At 33.3% G+C, this 19,481-nt stretch overlaps 1 protein-coding gene across 8 annotated transcripts in view; it reads left to right on the plus strand.

Moving 5' to 3' along the window:
• RALGAPA1 (Ral GTPase activating protein catalytic alpha subunit 1) overlaps positions 1-19,481 on the plus strand; it is a 311,896-nt gene that overhangs the window by 123,313 nt on the left and 169,102 nt on the right. For all 8 annotated transcript variants that reach the window (XM_027847459.1, XM_027847460.1, XM_027847457.1 and 5 more), the window contains 7 exons: positions 2,100-2,276; positions 3,926-4,078; positions 7,666-7,859; positions 7,997-8,095; positions 8,396-8,551; positions 9,517-9,645; positions 13,206-13,331. In XM_027847459.1, coding sequence (XP_027703260.1) covers positions 2,100-2,276; positions 3,926-4,078; positions 7,666-7,859; positions 7,997-8,095; positions 8,396-8,551; positions 9,517-9,645; positions 13,206-13,331 — 1,034 coding nt within the window. The remainder of the gene's footprint in view (positions 1-2,099; positions 2,277-3,925; positions 4,079-7,665; positions 7,860-7,996; positions 8,096-8,395; positions 8,552-9,516; positions 9,646-13,205; positions 13,332-19,481) is intronic.

Below are 19,481 nucleotides of genomic sequence, written 5' to 3' on the forward strand. Positions count from 1 at the left end.
GTTGCAGGCTTCTCAACTCTGTTTGGAATAGAGTGTTTATATCCCTATTTTCTGTGTCATGTAGTTGTCTTCAGAAGAAACATAAGCATATTTTTGAAACTACTATGGTTTCTACCAGATTTAAGTTTATTCTTAATCTGTAGACACATTTTGTTTTGCCTCACTATGTGTCATCCTTCTTATGACTGTTTGGGATTTTAAAACATTTAAAGCAGTAAAGCAATTTATTACAAGCCTTCAAGAACTTTATGCTAATTTATTAATAATAAGGCACTCAATTAAAAAATCCAAGTTTTATTGATGCCTTTTGTTTTTCTATTATTGTTATTTTGGGTTGAACTCCTTCCTTTATCCCAGAAACCCTTCCCTAGTCATCCTTACCATGGAACCAAGAAAAACAGTTACGCAAAACCAACAGACACATCAGCCACATATCAGATACTACACAACACTATGTACTCATACTCTCCAGAGAAGAGTAGGGAAGTGCATTTCCATCTTTTCTTAGGAGGTTGATTGGTCAATTTCAATTAAACAATTTTTCTCTTTCGTTTTAGTGTTCTATTTTATTTACATTATTGTAATCATGGTGTATCTTGTTTTCCTGGTTCTTAGGGTTGCATCATTTTCACATTCACTGTTTTTTCTAATTCCTCATCTTCATTTTTTCTTAATAGTCCCTACTTTTCCACAGAAAGGAGGGAAACACATTTCCATCTTTTCTTGGAAATCATTACTGGTCAGTTATAATTATGTAGTGTTCCACTCAGCGTTCATTTCATTTACATTATTGTGATCACTCTGTGTATATTGTTTTCCTGGTTCTACTTACTTTCAGTTTATATCATTTCATATATGTTTTTCATTGTTACTCTGACTACCTTATTTTCATCACTTTTTGCAGGGCAACAATATTCTGTTTAATTTATATGCCATAATTTGTCCAGCCATTATTCAGTCAGTGGACACCGACTTTGTTTCCTTTTTTTTCTGGCTATGGCAAAAAAAGTACTATCAATATTTTGTTATATATAGGTTTTTTTCCTTCTTCTTGTATTTGACTTCCTTGGAGGAGCTGCCTAGCAGTGGAATCTTTGGATCAAAAATTAGCAACAGTTCAGTGACTTGTATCACACAATTCAGTTTTTTTCCCCAGACAGCTGTACCATATCACAGTTACACCAACAGTATATTGATAAGACTATCTTCCCACAGCCCCTCCAGCCTTGTCTTGTTTTTTTGTCATCTCTCTCATCTTTCATAGTCTGAAGTAAAATTTAAAAAAATTAAAAAAGATTACTGATTTAGTACAGTCTTTCGTATCATTGTTGATAGTTTGCAATTCTTTTGAAAACTTTTGATATCCTTTGACTATTTTTTAAAAATTAGAGAACAGCTCTTGATCTTATGTAATTGATTGTTATTGTCATTTATTTGTTCATTCATGTTTCTCTGTAAGTGACCTTGTAAAGGGTTTTCGTGGCAAAGATACTAGAATGGTTTGCTATTTCCTTTTCCAGTGGATTGAGGCATATAGAGGTTAAGTGCGTTGCCCAGGGTGACAGAATTAGTTAGTGTCTGAGGTCAGACATGAACTCAACTTTTCCTGACTCTACCAGGGAGCCATCTAGTTGTGTTAATTTCCTTTTATTAGACCTTTGATACAAAGATTTTTTTTTTCTGGTTGACCATTTTCCTTCTTATCCTAGCTGTGTTGATTTTTTTTATGTAGAAACTATTTAATTTTATGCAGTAAAAGTTGTCAGTTTTCTCTTATGATCTTTTTTTTTTGATTAAGAATTGTCCTACTCATGGTATTGAAAGTACTTCATTCTCTTCTAAAGCTTTTTATATTTATATTTACAATTTAAGTTGACTAAGGTGCTTTTCAGTTTTTCTAGCAGCTCTGGTCAAACAGGGGTGTCTTTTCCCAAGTAGTTTATTTGAAGAGGTTTATCGAATCAAGTAGATTTATTGAACACTGGGCTACTATATCTGATTATTATTTCTAATTCTTACCTAGTCTCTTCCATTGATCTATTCTATGAATTGTTAATTTATAGTTGATTAATTTACATTTGATTCTTATCTATTTATAGATTTTGGCTTTGGAGTTGATGCTGGGACACTATCTTCTACTGAAGTTGATGCAAGTTTAGGACATCAGCAGAGTACAGAAGAACTTGATGCGGCAAGTTTAACTACATTGCACATAGATTCTGAAACAAGCAGTCTTAACCAACAGCTATTTTCTGCTGAAGTTGCAACTATTACTGGTAATAATAGTAATATTTACATAGCGCTTTAAGATTAGTGATGTACTTTACATAGGTTAACATTTCTCATGTAAATATATACTTGCATATATTATAATTTAATAACGTTACTCATGAATTGTTAAATATACACACACACGTGCATCTATGCATATGTATACATATACACACTTTTTTTTTTTAAAGAAATTAATTATCCTGAGGAATTTGGGTTATAATTTTATTGAAGAGAGTAAAATAACCCAAAGGTTTTATATATAAATATAAAATATCTATAATGCTGTTGAAAACAGTGGAACTGAACTCAACATTAATTACAATGAACAATCTTGATTCTGGAAGACAGAAGGAAGGAAAGAAGGAAAGAAAGAAGGAAACAGTCATTTGTAAGTGCCTGCTATGTGCCAGGCATTATGCTAAGCACTTTTTAAAGTGTTATCTCATTTGATCCTCACAACAACCCTGAGATACAGGTGCTGTTAATACCCCCATTTCATAGCTGAGGAAACTGAGGCAGATAGAACTTGCCAAGGAATATACATCTAATAAATTTCTCAGGCCAAATTTGAACTCAGGTCTTTCTGACCCTAGGCCCAGTGCTGTGTGTACTGCTCCTTAGCTTAGAGGAGACAATGAAAGCTGTCTTCAGGGTTTAAAGGGTTTTCACATAGCCGAGAGATTAGAAGTTTTCTGCTTGACCCTAAGGGCAGTACTAGAAACAAAGCCCAGGTTTCATATCCACCCTAGCTTCTCCTCATTCCTATGGGAGACATAATTTGATCCAACCTAGTTTTAAAAATAATAAATCATATTCAATGGAATTTCTCACATAGTTATTATTTGACTGATAAATCAGATAATGTGTATGATGTCCCTGTAACCCCCCAGTTCAGAACTGCCTTCTCTGGTTGCCACTGTCCTACACATATGATGTTCCTTTATTAGAATATAATCTTACTGAAAGCAGGGACTGCCTTACTTTGGTATCCATGTATCCCCTATGTTTAGCAAATCATAGTAGGCACTTTTAAAAAAAATGTTTAAACATTTTATTTTTTCCCCAGTTGCATGTAAAAACAATTTTAACATTTTTTGCTTCAAATTTTGAGTTCCAAATTCTCCTTCCCTTCCTCCCCTTTCTCTGCGTTGAGAAGGCAAGCAATTTGACAGAGGTTATGCGTGTGTAGTCATAGAAAACACATTTCCATATAAGTCATGTTGTGAAAGAAAACACAAAAGAATCCCATAAGAAAATAAAGAAAAAATATGCTTTAATCTGTGTTCAGACTCCATCAGTTCGTTCTTTGAAGATGGATAGCATCTTTCATCATGAGTCCTTCAGAATTGTGTTGGATCATTGTATTGCTCAGAATAGCTAATTTATTTACAATTGATCTTCATAACAATATTACTTTTATTGTGTAATGTTCACCTGGTTCTGCTCATTTCACTTTGCATCCATTTGTATAAGTTATAGCAGGCGTTAAGAGCTTTAAAAGCTTGTTCGTTCATTTGTTTCCTTGTCCAATGAGAACACTGTGTATGACTTAATGAATGTTTTTTCCTGGTGCTTTAAGTGTTACTTTTTTTTTGGCAACTGGGGAATTAATATGTGCTTTTAAAATGACATTATGAAATTTAATTTACAGGTTCAGAAAGTGTTTCCCCAATCCATTCTGTTCTGGGATCCAGATCACAGACACCATCTCCTGCTAATCTGAGTGCAGATCACATTGAACAGAAAGACCTGCAATTGGATGAGAAGCTCCAGCACTCTGTTTTGCAAACCCCAGATGATCTAGGCAATTATTTGGAAATTGGAAATTTCCATTTTTCTTTTTCCTCTGCATTAGAATTAAGAGGTTGTTAGTAAAATAATGTTCTTTGAATTGAAGAACATATTTTATGGTTAGTGCAATAGTGTTGGAATCTTTAGGAAAGTTAAATTTTACTCTAACATTTTCCTTGCTCTTTAAAAGTGGCCTTGTCATTTTTTTTAAACTGTAACTTCAGACAAAAAAATTCCTGTTGATTACCATTCCACACCTGAGATTATTTATTCCATTCTTCATGCATATTAAATTATCTTTCTTTGGTATTCATTAACCCAGGTAATAAATAATTATAGTACAGTTGTTTTTACTAATACTTTGTGGTCATTTAGAAATATTTGATAGCTTTCCTTTATAGGCAGACTTTAGGAGAAAGTTGGCTTATTTACCTGGTTTTGAATGGAAAAACTCAAAGTCATAGTATTTCCCCTTTGGTTGATTTTAATTCTTCAGGTTATCAAATTTTACCCACAGGTTTTATATTTTTAAGTGATTGTAGAAAGAAAGTAACTCACATTTGTAAGTGCTTTAAAACTTTTAAAGCACTGTTCTCACAACTCCACTGTGAGATAGGTATTGCACATCTAATTTTTTCTAGTTTGCAGGTGAGGAAATGGAGAACCATAGAGGTTAAATGATTTGCCTAATGTCACATAACTACTGAATATCAGAGATTAGGGTCAAATCAGGTCTTTCCTAACTCCAGAGGAATATAGCAATATAACAAAATGGAATAATGCCTGACTACCTTGGAAATTTTTTTTTGCTAAAAATAAGATAGATAGTTTTCAGAATATGTTAAGTATGTACACAGAGTATCATCATCATCATCATCATGATAATAGCTAACATTACATAGCACTTACTGTGTGCCAGGCACTATGCTAAGCACTTTACAATTATTATCTCATTTGATATCCACAACAATGCTGGGAAGTAAGTGCTGTTATTATCCCCATTTTACTGATGAGGAAACTGAGGTGGACAGAGGTTAAGGGACTTGCCCAGCATTACCCAGTGAGTGTCAGAGGCTGGGTTTGAACTTAGGTCTTCCTGATACTAGGCGTTGTAGTCTATCCATGGTACCACCTAGCTGCCCCTAGTCGTGACATTCATGACAGTCATGCTGTTGTCAGCATACCAGAATTGTTTTGAGAATATATTGGATAATTCTGACAAAGGAAGAGATTGCTGCAGGTAACATAGAACCTGACCACTGTAGTCCTGGAATACACTTGCTCTACTAACAAAATAAAAGCAAATTAAATTCCTGCATTGGTCAGTCAGTTAACTCTTTTAACATTTGGTTAACTCTCAGTTTCCTAGGACATAATTGTCTTCTTCGTGATCTCATTGTGCCTCTTGCTTATCCTTTTTTAAAAAATCTACTCTTTGATTGCTGTACTGTTCTTTAGCTTCACTTCAAGTGGAGAGAGAAACTTAGATTATTGTATTTCTTCTTAGTTTTATAAAGGTGTTGATGAGTCAACAGAATTAAAATCTTTGATTTTAGAGGGGCTATGAGGCTAATTTATGGTTTTATCCAGAATCTTAGTGCACTTCCTCCTTAGTCTTTTAATTTTTAATTAAAAAAAATCTTGAGTCATTTGTCATTTTCTTTTAAAGGATATTAAAGCTTGGTTCTGAGATTTGTCATGATCATTAGGATCTATTCTCCTATTTAAATGTTTCTTCCAGTTCTGTGGTATAGTTGCAGAATAGATGTGCTTCAGTAGTGCATCGCGGCATCGAATCTATTGTTTATTTTAATGTTCTTGTGATATGAAAACATAGGGTCATTTTGAAAATTACCTCTAACTTCCGTAATTGGGAAGAATAGTCTATAAAGATTTTAAGTGATTTGAGAAAATACTAGGAAAAGAGTAGTCGTACTGAGTTTGTACAGGCATGCCCCTTAAGCTAGTTGGCAAGGCATCCTTCTGAACATCAGCCCACAAAGAGTTAACTGTAGAGGTGTGCTGTATATATAGATTTAAAGGGAATTTTCTTTTTTTCTTATCAACCTATTACTCATTATTGGTGATAGTTTTATTTGAGTAATCAATCCAGACCAAAGCATTTAAAAAGTTTACCGAGAACACAGGGAGAAAAAAAAAACAATAAAGTTTGGTAGGGAAAATGTGTTATGTTGGAAATGAAAGAATCTACATCTTAGGAAAAATAAGAATAATTATGTACCATGTGGTATGTAATGGCCAGATAATAACTATTTCACGAGTATAAAGTTTTTTATTTTTCAAGAGTACAAGGTCAGTGATTTTTAAGTCATTGATCAACTTCTACCAAATAGAACAAGAGAGCATTGGCTCAAATTGTAAACACCAGAAGTAATTCAAGTTACATATAAGGAAGAATAACTTTCACAGTACATAAAGTTGTGGAATTTCCTTATAAATACATTCAATCTAAATTTTAAAAATGTTCAGGCCTGTTAAATAGTTTGGTTCTAAGAGTCTACGTAGTCTTTAAGATATTAACAATTAAAACTGCAGTAAGAGTTTTAGGACACCCTGCATATAGAAATTTATACTGGCTTTTATATTTTTTGCAGATTTTTCCAAGCTTAACTGTATCAAAAATACCACTGATATATGCATTAACAACCTAAAATTGTGCATTATTTCTCTTTTTAAATATTTTTAAATTAGCCCCAAAAATGAGTAGAATAATAGCTAACATATACACATGTACCTATTTATACCAATATACACAACACATATGTACATATATCTCTACACACACACACACACACACACACACACACACACACACACACACACACACACACACACAAAAACACATACATAAACACTTACTATGGGCCAGACGCTGTGCACTGCTATGAGGGCCGGTCCTCTATCCACTGCGCCACCTAACTGCACCCCCTGTGCTATTTTTATGATGAAACAGGCAAACTAGAAGTTAAGTGATTTGCCCAGGATCACATGAAACTAGTGTCTGAGGCTGCATATGAATTCATGTCTTCCTGATTCCAGGCCCAGCACTTTATCACCACCTACTTGCTGCAATGAGTTGTAGTCATTTGATGCTTTTAGAATTTTAAGTTAATTCCAGAATAGAGAGATTCTACATGTAAAGAGACTAATACATGTAAAGAGAACTGCATGTAAAGAGACTGATTGCCTAAGTTAGTAGCTCTTAGTTAATGGGAAAAAGTAAAAAATGATACATAAACTTACTTATATAAATCTGTTCTTAGATTATTTCTAAAATTTTCATCATTTCTGGAAGTAGAAATTTATCTACAATCTGCCACATCACAAAGGAGGATTTGAGTATAATGTTTCTCAAAACATCCAGTAAGTTTCCTTTTTTAGGTGATACTTTCAGTACTTAACAGAAATATTTAATTGATGAGTTAGTGCCCTGAATGAAGAATTTGTCAGTATATCAGGATCCAGCTAATCACAATGCTCATTATTTTTCTTATTTTCATGATGGTTGACTTTTTTTGTGTTTTTTCCTCTTAAAATTCACAGAAGTTTTATTTACAGTATTGTTGCGTTAACTTCTAGAAACAAGTGAGTTCCCGTCTGAATGTTGCAGTGTGATGGCAGGAGGTACTCTCACAGGATGGCATGCAGATGTTGCTACTGTGATGTGGAGAAGAATGCTAGGCATTTTGGGAGATGTTAACACTATTATGGATCCTGAAATACATGCTCAAGTGTTTGATTACTTGTGTGAGCTTTGGCAGAATTTAGCCAAGGTAAATGAAGGGAAAGTGAGATAGGAGAATTTATCATAGAGAAAAAACAAAAGATCCTTTGCTTATGAAATTAATAATGTACTACAGAATTGTATAAATTTCATAGTTATATTCTTTACCCTTTTAAAAAATTACAGATTAGAGATAATCTTGGCATTTCATCTGATAATATGACCTCACCCCCTCCACCAGTTTTAATACCTCCTCTGAGAATCCTTACTCCTTGGCTTTTCAAGGTAGGTTAAGTTTTTACTTTTGAAATAAATAGCTGATCAATATATTATAAGTCTCTTAAACCTTATAAGTAGATATATTTCACTGTTCTTTTTCTATAACATTTCTTTTTCTAGCTAGTTATTTTTTATGAGACTGCCTCTACAGTATGGCCAAAGCGATGTAGAAATTGGTATGAGTTAAAGCAGTTAGAATTAGAGGCACTCATAAAATAGAAATATTTAGTTACACTTAAATAGGTAACTATTTTTGCTCCCTTCTCCATTTTTCTTAGAAATTTAAAATTGACTTTTTAATTGTAGGCAACTATATTGACTGATAAATACAAGCAAGGCAAATTACATGCCTATAAACTTATTTGCAACACAATGAAAAGAAGACAAGATGTATCACCAAATAGAGACTTTTTAACACACTTCTATACTATAATGCATTGCGGACTACTCCATGTTGATCAGGTAAATGTATACTTTCTTAGAAATCCCACCCATTTACCTTTGATCTTTGATTCTCTTTACCATTGATGAATTAATATTTCAACTAGCCCTAGAGATGATTTCATTTTCATTGATTCATTTCACAGAAATTTTATTTTTATTGTTCAATGCAATACATATATTTAGTGGGCATTAAATATTAAAGGTTGATTTTTTGTTAAAAAAAAGGAAAGAAAAATGCTTTTTGAAAATTGCATATTCATCTACTGGTCCAACAATTTGTAAACTCAAATTTAATTTTATAATAAGTTCTAAAATAAGTTAACTCAGTATTGCTGGTACAGGTAGAATTGCAATTTGTGATATAGTCAGTCTGTTGTAAAATAACTAAATCAATGGGAATAACCTTAACAGCTAATTTTATTGCCTACCTGAAAGTGGAATGAATTAATTACCAAGTTAAGAGCTTTCACCTGTATTTCTTGTATGGGGCCTCTTTGCAAAGACTTAAGATTTCTAAAGTAGCTAACTTCCTTTGAGTTTCAGAACTTAAATTTATTACTTAAAATTGTTGGAAGTAAATGGGACCAGTAAATGAGTTTGTGCTTCACAATCTTAGAAAAAGTGGTTGGTTGTATCAAATACCCACTTCTAAATAGTCTTCCTTTTTGCTGTAGTGGTAGAATCTTCCTGGACCATTTGAAATAATAATTTTTGAGCTTACTTTCCTCTAAGCATATAACATCAGGAATTGCTCATTTGGGCAAATTAAAATTAGCCTTGTTTAAGACTATTTAAATTCATTTTTCAGTCAGTTTTCCAAAGACCTAACTTAGTAAAACAAAGTATAGAAATTGTTTTTCTTTCTGTATTTCTCAGCTTATTCAGTTTTAAGCTTTAACGAGTAACTGATAATAAATATGTGTGTACATATTTATGTATGTATATGTAATACCATTTTCCTCTTTGCTGTTCTTCCTCTTAAGGATATCGTTAATACAATCATCAAGCACTGCTCCCCTCAGTTTTTTTCACTTGGTTTGCCTGGTGCCACAATGCTTATTATGGATTTTATTGTAGCAGCTGGTAGAGTAGCTTCTTCAGCATTTCTTAATGTAAGTGCTCAGTTTTTTTTTCTTTACAATTCAGCAAATTTTAAATAAACCTTAACTAATTGGAATCCACAAATAAAAAAGTTTGTCACCTTGAGTTCACCAGAACTCAAAGTTTAGGTCACTTCCCTTCAGAATGAAAACTTAAAAGAAGCTCATACTTTCTTTTCTTTTCTTTTTCTTTTCTTCTTTTTTTTTTTTTTTTTTTTTTAAGGCAGTTGGGGGTAAGTAACTTGCCCAGGGTCACACAGCTAGTAAGTGTCAAGTGTTTGGTCAGAGGCTGGATTTGAACTCAGGTCCTCCCGACTTTAGGGCTGGTGCTCTACCCACTGTGCCACCTCACTTTCAAAGAAAAATTGTAACTGATTAACAGACCAGTGAAGCATCCATTAAATAGTGTTTCAGTATTGTGAGCGCTAAAGGGCAAAAGATGAAGGAAGCTAAAGTGAAGAGAGGAAAATTAAAAATGGATATAGCTAGGGAGAAAAGGAAGGCAGGAAGCAGTGGTGAGACAACACAAAAAGTATAGATGTGTTCTAAATGAGAGAACAGAAGTGGAAAAGTAGAAGTAAATTGAAATAGAAGTAAAGTCTATTGAATAGTGTACATAAGCTACAGAAAAAAGCTGTATGTCATACTCTGTGCTTTATAAGAGGAGCTTTATAAGGCATCCTATAATTATGACTTCCCTTTTCCTCAAAAACAATCCATAGTGAAAAGCAAAGCAGAATTAAATGCAAATTTAGACCAGTTTTTATACCTTCTATGTTTACAATATTCTTAACTCTATTAGTTTCGTGATCTTGGGCAAATCACTTAATCTCTAGGCTTCAGTTTCCTCATATATAAAATTAAAAAATTGAACTATTTGACCTAAGGTTCTTGATAGTTCTATTGTCTATGATCCTAAACTCTTATAATCCTCTTTTAGGATGGAAAATTACATGTCTGCCATGAACATTATGTTTAATATTGTAGACTTGAGCAGGGAACACACTTTGTAAGCCATTAACTGCTATATATATCACATATGCCCACTTTGATATTATTATTATAAGAAGTTAACGCTTTTTAACCAGGAATGTATGATAAAAATATTTTGATAACTTCATGATAAAATATTTTTATGATGAAAATATTTTGATAACTTTATTTAAATATAATTAGTTTCATTTGTAATCTTACATTTTTTATTTTATGCATTTAAAAATATTATTTTGAAAGGGGCTGTGAAAATGTAAAAGCTTCATGAGGAGAATAAATTTGAAGTGGACTTTAAAAAATGAGTTGGATTTCTGAGTCCTGTACCTGCTTAAAGGTAGCAAAAACAGCATGAACTAAGACCCAAAACTAGAAAGAGGTGGGCGTGTCCAGGAAGTGATGAGTAGGCCAGTTTGTCTAGAATATAAAGTATGTGAAAACAACTGTTTGCATTTAGGATTGCATTTCTAGGTTGGGCCAGATTGTGAAGGGCCCTTAAATAGAAGGCTGAAGAGTTTAAACTTTAGTAAATAAACAGTATTGAGCCCTAGAAGGCTTTTGAGTAGGGGGATAAGTCTTTAAACAGTATTTTAGTAATATTATTCTAGTGTTTAAGATGGATGAACCATTAGGAATTCTTTGAATTAGTTGTAACATGAAGTGACAATGGTACTCAATGTGTGGTGGGTAGGGTCATACAGATGGATTTTATTTCATAAAAATAAATCTTATGAAACTATGGGAATAGAAAATATTACCAAGGCAGACAGTATAAAAAGAAGTGACCCAAAGTACAATTTTGGGGAATACTCATATTTAGGGTGTGGAAAGAACAAAAACTAATTGTTAGGAGAAGAATCAGGATGGTTTATTGCCCACAAAGCCAAAGGTTCAGAAAGTTTCAAGGAGGGAATGATCAGTGGTGCCCATTGTCATAAAAAGGACAAGGAAAATTAAGGACTGAAAAAAAGTCCCATTGAATTTGGATATTAGGTTGTCACTAGTGATGGTTTCAGGAACAAGATTGGGGATAGAAGCTATATTTTCAGGAGTTAGGTAATTAGTGGAAGGTAAAAAAAATCTAGGGAAATGTACATATTGTACTTTTTGAAAAGTTTGGTAATGGACAAAAGCAAAGTATAATTGTTTTAGAGTAGAGAAACTTGAGTATATTTGTTGGCAGTAAGGAAGGAGAAATTAAAGATTCATGATAAAGGATAATTCTTGTAGTGGGATTCTAGAGGAGGAAATAAGATTAAAATCACAGGTAGAAAAGTTAGCTTCATATTGAAGGAGGAACGTCATTTTATCTGAGGAGGAGGGAAAAGATGGGAAAAGATAAAGTGTGAGATAGAAAGGAGGTGAAATGGATGTACCTTTTGCATCTGTAAAATAAGAAGCAAGGTTATCTGCTGAGGGTCTTAAGGCACAAGAAGAGTAGAAAAATTTTAGAACAATTACTTGGGAAATTTTAAGGAAGTGAGCATGAGATACTGGCAAGTATGAAAGCTCAATTTTTCTTGGGTAATATGAATTTGTAGTCATCTCCATTAGGTACAATTTCCTAACGTTTTCTAGGCCTAACCTACCTGGAAGTTGGAATAAATTAGATATTTGGAGTAATCCAGCAATGGAGACTGATAAAAATCTGAGGAGCAGCAGAATATCCAAAGGACAATAAATTCTGTGGTGCTAGCTAGATCTTCTCTAAAGTGACTAGCCAACCATGGGTTGGGTTGGGGAGGTGAGTGAAACTAGACTTGATGGATGAGAGAATCCTAAGAATTGAAGGACTGGAGGTTTTGATGAGGATAACCAACAGTGATTGAGTGACAAATGACTGAGGTGACAAGTCATGTTTTGGTGATTAGAAAAGGGATTTTAAGAATTTGATTATGAGATGAGATGACTACACAGCTAGAAGTTCAAAGTGTGAAGTTTTATACGTAAAAACATTTTTCATGAGAACAGCTTATATAAATAAGCTTAGATAAATTAAAACCTCACAACATATGCAGCATTTCAGAGAGGGGGGATTTTTTTTTGGAAAAATACTATCTTAAACGGTACTGATGATGGTCAAAGTAATAATAATAGCAGTTATTTGTTTTATTATAGGGTTCTGTAAACCATTTTGTATCTATGGTCTCATTTGATTCTCATAAAATCCTTGTTCTTATTATCCCTATTTTACAAATGAGGAAATTGAAGTTCATAAAAATTTCTTGAGTTTCCCAAGGTCATATGGCTTTTAAATGGTAATGGTATGAGATTTGAACCTCAGTCTTTTGACTCTAATTGCGGTGTTCTTGCCACTTATATCAGGCTGTTTAGCTACAGCTATATTCATCATTGAACATGTGTAGGTGAATAGATATATGTTTGTATTAAGATTGTTAAAATTATAATTATATCTTAAATACTTGGGCATGGTTTTACCCTTTAGAATTTTTGTGTTTTGTAATTCAGATTCACTTCTCCATTTTTTGTTAGAGTACAGCATTGGCTTGAAATGTTTTTTTTCTTAATACATATTAACACTGTTAAATGCATTTTTATGTTCTGGATTATCTGATACTTAGGCACCAAGAGTAGAAGCACAAGTTCTGCTGGGGTCCCTTGTCTGCTTTCCCAATTTGTATTGTGTACTACCAGCTCTTCATCCAAACATGCCTGATATTGCTGTGTCTCAGTTCACAGATGTTAAGGTGAGCTATTGATCAGATCCACAGACATTTTTTTAAGGACCTACCATACATAAGGCAATTAATCATTATATTAACTGTGAAGTTTTCATGTTTTAGTGATATGGATAGTTTTTATTCTTTCTGTTATTTTAAGAATCCTTTTAAGGGGGAATTTGTTCTGTGAAGTTGGATTCATTCAGAAGGCTGCACTTGAGAACCTAGAGGGCTACATGTGGCCTCGAGGCCGCAGGTTCCTCACCCCAACTGTAAAAAAATCCTTATTTTGAGGTTTATCAAGCACTCTATCTTATGGAGAATAAGCATCAAAGCTTTGAAGGCTACTCTGTATCCTTTGCATAAAGCTAATTCTCCACAGCATTTATGGTTCAGGTTGCTTTGAAAATAACTTTTCTTGGCCCAGATTCACGTTTTGGGATTATTCTGGGGCTGTGGAAGATTTCTTCATAGCAGCTGTATTCCCAGTATCAGATACAACCTGCCTTTGAAAAGTGCATCCGGGCCTACATATGCTAGAGAATACTTTATCCAAACAAAATTCTAGTTTGAATACCAGTAGCCCAAAATTTCCTAAGGTTAGTAACTGTTAGAGTGTGCACCTGCCATGGTAGTTGCCAAAATGATCTCTTGCAGGGCCTATGTAGGCTTCTGGAATACTAAGAAGAGGTGAAAAAGCAGAAGTTACTCAGGTGCCAAGAAAACAAATTGTAAAATGACTTACTGAAATATTTTGTGCAACTTTAAAATATATGGCAAAATTTCCTATCCAAATGATTATTTAAATTTAGTTCCTAGTCAGGAATGTTACAAAGTAGAAATGTTATATACCTAGTTTGTACATAAAAATTTCAAGGTAAATACAGTATGATTTAAAATCATTATTTTTAACACTATTACCTAGTTGTAATAATACATTATTATATTACATTTTTTTCTCTGGAACTGCAGAAAGACCTAATTTTGTTCATATTGCAGAATAATACAGATTACTCACCTTATTGGGCACTATACTATAAGTAAAAATACTTTTTAGAAGTGTTCTAATTATCCATGGTAATAGTAAACTGTTTAATAAAGTTGCATAGAATAAGAACACTTTTCATCCTTTGAAATAACTATATGCTCCCAGACTAATTAGTTATTGAACCTCCCAAAACCAAGAAGCATTTTACTTGGTACCATCATGCCTCATAAGCATGAGTAGATAGACAAAAATTGCTTTTTGATTTTTCTAAACAAAATTGAAACAGGCCTATTATGGATTAGTCTTTATTTCTTCTTGAAGTTTTTTGTTGTTATTTTTAATCACTTGTCATTTTAGGCCATAATATTTAATTTATTTTGGGATTGGAAGCTATTTTAATGAGAATCTTTGGGTTAAAACATTAATAAAAATGATACCTGAAATATTGCCTGCTATATGTAGATATGTTACACCTATACCAAACTAGTGAGACTAAAAAAATTCTGTTTTTAATGAGAATAATTGAATATCAGTTTTTCATTAATCATCAAATTGTATTTAAATTAATGGCTTTTTATATACCACAGCACTGTGTCATGTATATTGGGATAATATTAAAAAATGTTTTTTGCTATTGGGTATGATAAAATACACTTTTATGAGAAGAATAAAGGCTGTTTGCAAAGCAAATATGATATACAAATGAATACAGTATGAACTAAGAACATTAAGTATTAGAGGATAGAATAGAGGAGTAATTGATTGGGTCAGTAACCTAAAAGAAATGAGAAAATCTAGTTTTGAAGAAAATGAGGGATGTAGAATGATAAAGATGAAGTGAAGGGACTTGAAGAGAGGTTGAGTTATATGTACAAAAACATCAATTTGGGAATAAGTAAATCATTTGTGAGAGTTAGCACACCATTTGAGTTGATTGAAAATAACTGGAAAATAGCTGGTAAAGGGGAATAACTAGAAAGAAGGTAATGATATGGTCATCGTCCTTAAGACTAAGTTGAACAGTTTAGGTCAGATATAATAGACAACAGAAGCATTATTGTTTTTTTTACCAAAAATGACATGATGCAAATGATGTGGTTTAGAAAAATTAGGTTAGCAGCAGTGTTTGGAAGAGAAGAACTAGAGATCCATTATGAAATTATTGCTGCAAGTTCAATGCAAATTGATGAGGACCTGGATTGAGGTTTGATGACAGCCAATCTAAGATACACAGTAGAGATAGTAAAAATGTCAGGGCTTGTTAGTCAGTTGGTAAGCACTTATAATTATGTGCCATGTGCCAAGCATTGTGCTAGGCTCTGGGGATTATACATGAGCAGCAACATGTTTCCTTGTTAAGGAGAAAGATAGCAAATTCACTTACTTAGTGTTTGAAGTAGAGAATGGTGACTTACTCTAGAGAGAGAGATCGGGATTAAAGGGGTTTAATTTGTTTTTATTTTGGAGGTTCATAAAACACTAAAAACTTGCATATAGTGAAACATTTGTTTTTTAATATTCATTCATTTGAAATTCTTGATGATATTACCTATTAAAGAGTCTTTGTAATTCCAGCTTTTGATATGTGATACTGATCCTGAAAACGTTCTGTTTTTCTTTTAGCCAGATACAAGGGATAGAAGAGTTACTGCTTTTTTTAATCTTGTAGCAATCAAAAAAATCTTTATTAAGCTATCATTGTCATTTGGAGGGTGACGAGAATCATTTCAGTAGTTTACTATCAAGAAGGAGAGATAAAAGTATGAAATAGTAAGAGAACAGTACGAAAAAAGTAATTAAATGTTAAATGTTGTCATATGAGCAGGTAGTTTTAAATTTAGATTTCATATTGTTTTTCAGTTTATATAGTTCAGAGCCCTTTTTTTTACAGGTATTTGGGGGAGTTTGGGGAGAGCTGAAGCAAGTCACTGCTTTTACTCCATCGTCTTGGCTCCACCCCAGTTTATATAGTTCAAAAGATTTAAGATGAGTCTTTCCTCTGCTTTCAATATGAATTGACCTCTCTACATAGTTTAACTTAATGGGATGTCATTATTGTGAATCCTGTGTTTATTGATTTTTGTGACTCTTTTCTTTATTCCATCTCCTAAGTCTCCTTTGTCAGATTACCTGTTTGTATTTAAAAAAAAAAAGTCTTATTGTGAACTTGACATTCATCAATAACCATAGAAATTTTTTTAAGCTTTATTTAATTTGCTTTTTTAAATTAACAAATATCTGGGTTTTTTCCCTTTCCTATTAGGAAAAAAAAAACCTCCTTATGTAATAATCATACTCAGGCAAAACAAATTCCCACATTTTATCAGTGAGTTTATCCATTCACATATACAGTTATTATTGAGAATTGTGTTTTTCCTTCTGTTACTTTTCCCCTTCTTTGTACCTCCCTCCCTGTTTGCACTGACGAAGGTGGTAAAAGAAAAGGATTGTGATTAATGCTAATTATCTGTTATTGAAGTGGTCTGATCTCACTTTGCTTCCCCTCATCTCTTCCTCTAGTCAAAAATCCTGATCACTGGTTATTATTCTTCTTTCTCTCTTGATTTATAATCCACCTGCAGATGTTAAAGTTTATCTTGCTTATGGCTCCCCAATTGTACTCTCCATCTCCCTGTTTTCTCTTGTTTCTTTGTTGAATTTAATGTATTTCTACCCCAAATTATTTGTATTGTTATGCAATCCTTGAATGGATGAAGGCATTTTTTGCTGTTTATCTTAGGTTTTATTTCATTTTTCCTTATGGTATATTTTTAGAACTCTACTGGGGAAAATGTGAGCTTCTGTGGTTCTTATCACTGTATTCTTCTTAATTGTAAGTCTTTTCTTTGTATTAAGTAAGAGTGTGATCATACCTATGTTTTAAAGATAGCAGTTTGGTAGCCATGTGGCAGTTTTGTTGGAGAGGAGAGAGACTTGTGGTTAAGACCAATCAGAAGGGTATTATAATAGTTGACACCAGAAGTACTAGAGTTGTCACTCTTTGATTGGATAGAATGGGGCAGGTATTTGAGATATAGAAGTAAAATGAATGAGACTTAGTAACTGTTTTGATACTTGGAGTAAGGGAGAGTTAGAAATCAAGGAAGACTCCATTCTTGAAATTCTTTAACAGGAAGATTTGTATTTCCATCAACAGAAATAGGGAAAGTTTAAAAAGAAATGTGCTTGATGAGGCTAAAATATAAGCTCTGTTTTGGACAAGTGGGTTTTGAAATGCTTTTTGGATACCTAGTTTGAAACATTCAATAGTCATTTGGTAGTGTGCTCATGAGAGAGACTAATCAAGCAGTAAACATTTATTAAACATCTCTTTTGTGCCAAGCGGTCTACTAATCACTAGAGGCTAAGGCTGCCTATATAAGTCTGGGACTCACCTGCATAGAAATGATGGAGATGGTAAATTCTAGTGAGAGGTTTTACTTAACTTTTATTTTCAAAGATTTGTAGTCTTTTCTTCTCTCCTAATCTCCCATTAAGAAAGCGAGACAAATGAAACCTGTTTTAAAAATGTGTATAGTCAAGCAAAACAAATGCCTGCATTGGCCATATCCAAAAAAAAGTCTCAATCTGCAACTCTGATTTAATCACTTAATAGGGAGTGGCAACATGTTTTATTATGAGTCCTCTGAAATTATGGGTTACCATTGCCTTGATAAGAGTTCTTAAGTCTTTCAAAGTTTTTTTTTTTTTACAATAGTACTGTTTTTATATAAATTGTTTTTATGGTTCTGCTCACTTCACTCTGTTCATACAAGCCAATAAAGGGTTTTAAGAAAGTAGTGTAGGGAGAAGAAACTCATGCTCATGCAAATGAAGTCTCCAGAGAAGAGGAGGAGGTAGGAGAGACACTAAGATGGAGAAGAAGGAAAAGAGAAAAGAAAAGAATAAGCATTTTACTATGTGCCAGGAATTGTGCTAATTGCTTTTCAGAAATATCTCATTTGATCCTCACAAGCACCACCTGGATGGTAGGTGCTATTATTATCCCCATTTTACAGTTGAGGAAACAGAAAACAGAGGTTAAGTGACTTACCCAATGTCACACAGGTAGTAAGTGGCAGAGCTGCATTTCAGACTCAGTTCTCTTGACTCCAAATTCAAGACTCTTCACACTATACCTACCAGACTACATATAGACAGATCAGCTTATTAGAGCAGACTCCAAAGTGTGTACCAATATAACAGGAAGAATAAAAATCAGCTATGGTGCGACTGAAGTCTGACCTATTTATACGTGTTGATGCTGAGTAATGGGAAATAGATAAAAGATCAGATATCTTCCAGATAATTATCATTTCCTATAGATATTTAATTCATTAAATAACTGTATCATCAATTCATTATCAAATCAGAGGACTTGAGTTTAGATCCTACCTCTGAATCTTAATACATTTGTATCTTGGATAGTTCACAGTTTCCCTCACAGTTCCCTTATCTTTATAATAAAAGGGTTGTACTAAATGGCCTCTGAGGTCCTTTCACACCCTAGATCTATATTCTATGAACCTGTAATTTGCCCTAGTTGGGAGATCAAAAGACATTATTTCAGCCAGTGAATACTTGACCCTTGCCAAGTGGAGATATGTACTTGAAAAATACAGATCTGGAGAAAATTTGTCAAAAAATAATGAACAAGAGTACTAGAAGAGGATATGAATATACAAATCAACATGAATGACCTTGAATATAAAATATGCATAGAGAATTTATGTTTCGTAGATTTTTCTAGAGGAAAAAAAACATGATTAAAGCCTGAATATCATACTACAGGAAATACTTCAAGAAATGTAGTGGTGAAACTTAGGAATTTGTGCCAGATAAACACTGTAAGCTTGCAGGAGAATGGCCTTTAGCTCTCCAGGAAAGTTGACTCAAGTACCCAAGGTTTACCTTTATCTTTCAGAAAACAAAGAGCTAAGCATTTAATAAAAATCAAGATCCTAGTCATTCAGAGTATGATTCACACTTAACCCGAAAGAGATCCTACTACTTTTGCAATGAAATCATAAGGAAGTTCAACTTCAAGTTAAATTCACAGGTAAGCAGTCAAATTAAGTGGGAGAAACAGAAGACAGGTACTGGGTACTACTGCCAGATCATCTTCAATGCCTCCTTATGTCTGCACCACAATTTGGGGTCATGACCTACTGTTTGCTTTGGTAGGGTTG

This window comes from Vombatus ursinus, unplaced genomic scaffold, assembly GCF_900497805.2.
Source record: "Vombatus ursinus unplaced genomic scaffold, bare-nosed wombat genome assembly UNPS02015406.1, whole genome shotgun sequence".
NCBI lineage: Eukaryota > Metazoa > Chordata > Mammalia > Diprotodontia > Vombatidae > Vombatus > Vombatus ursinus.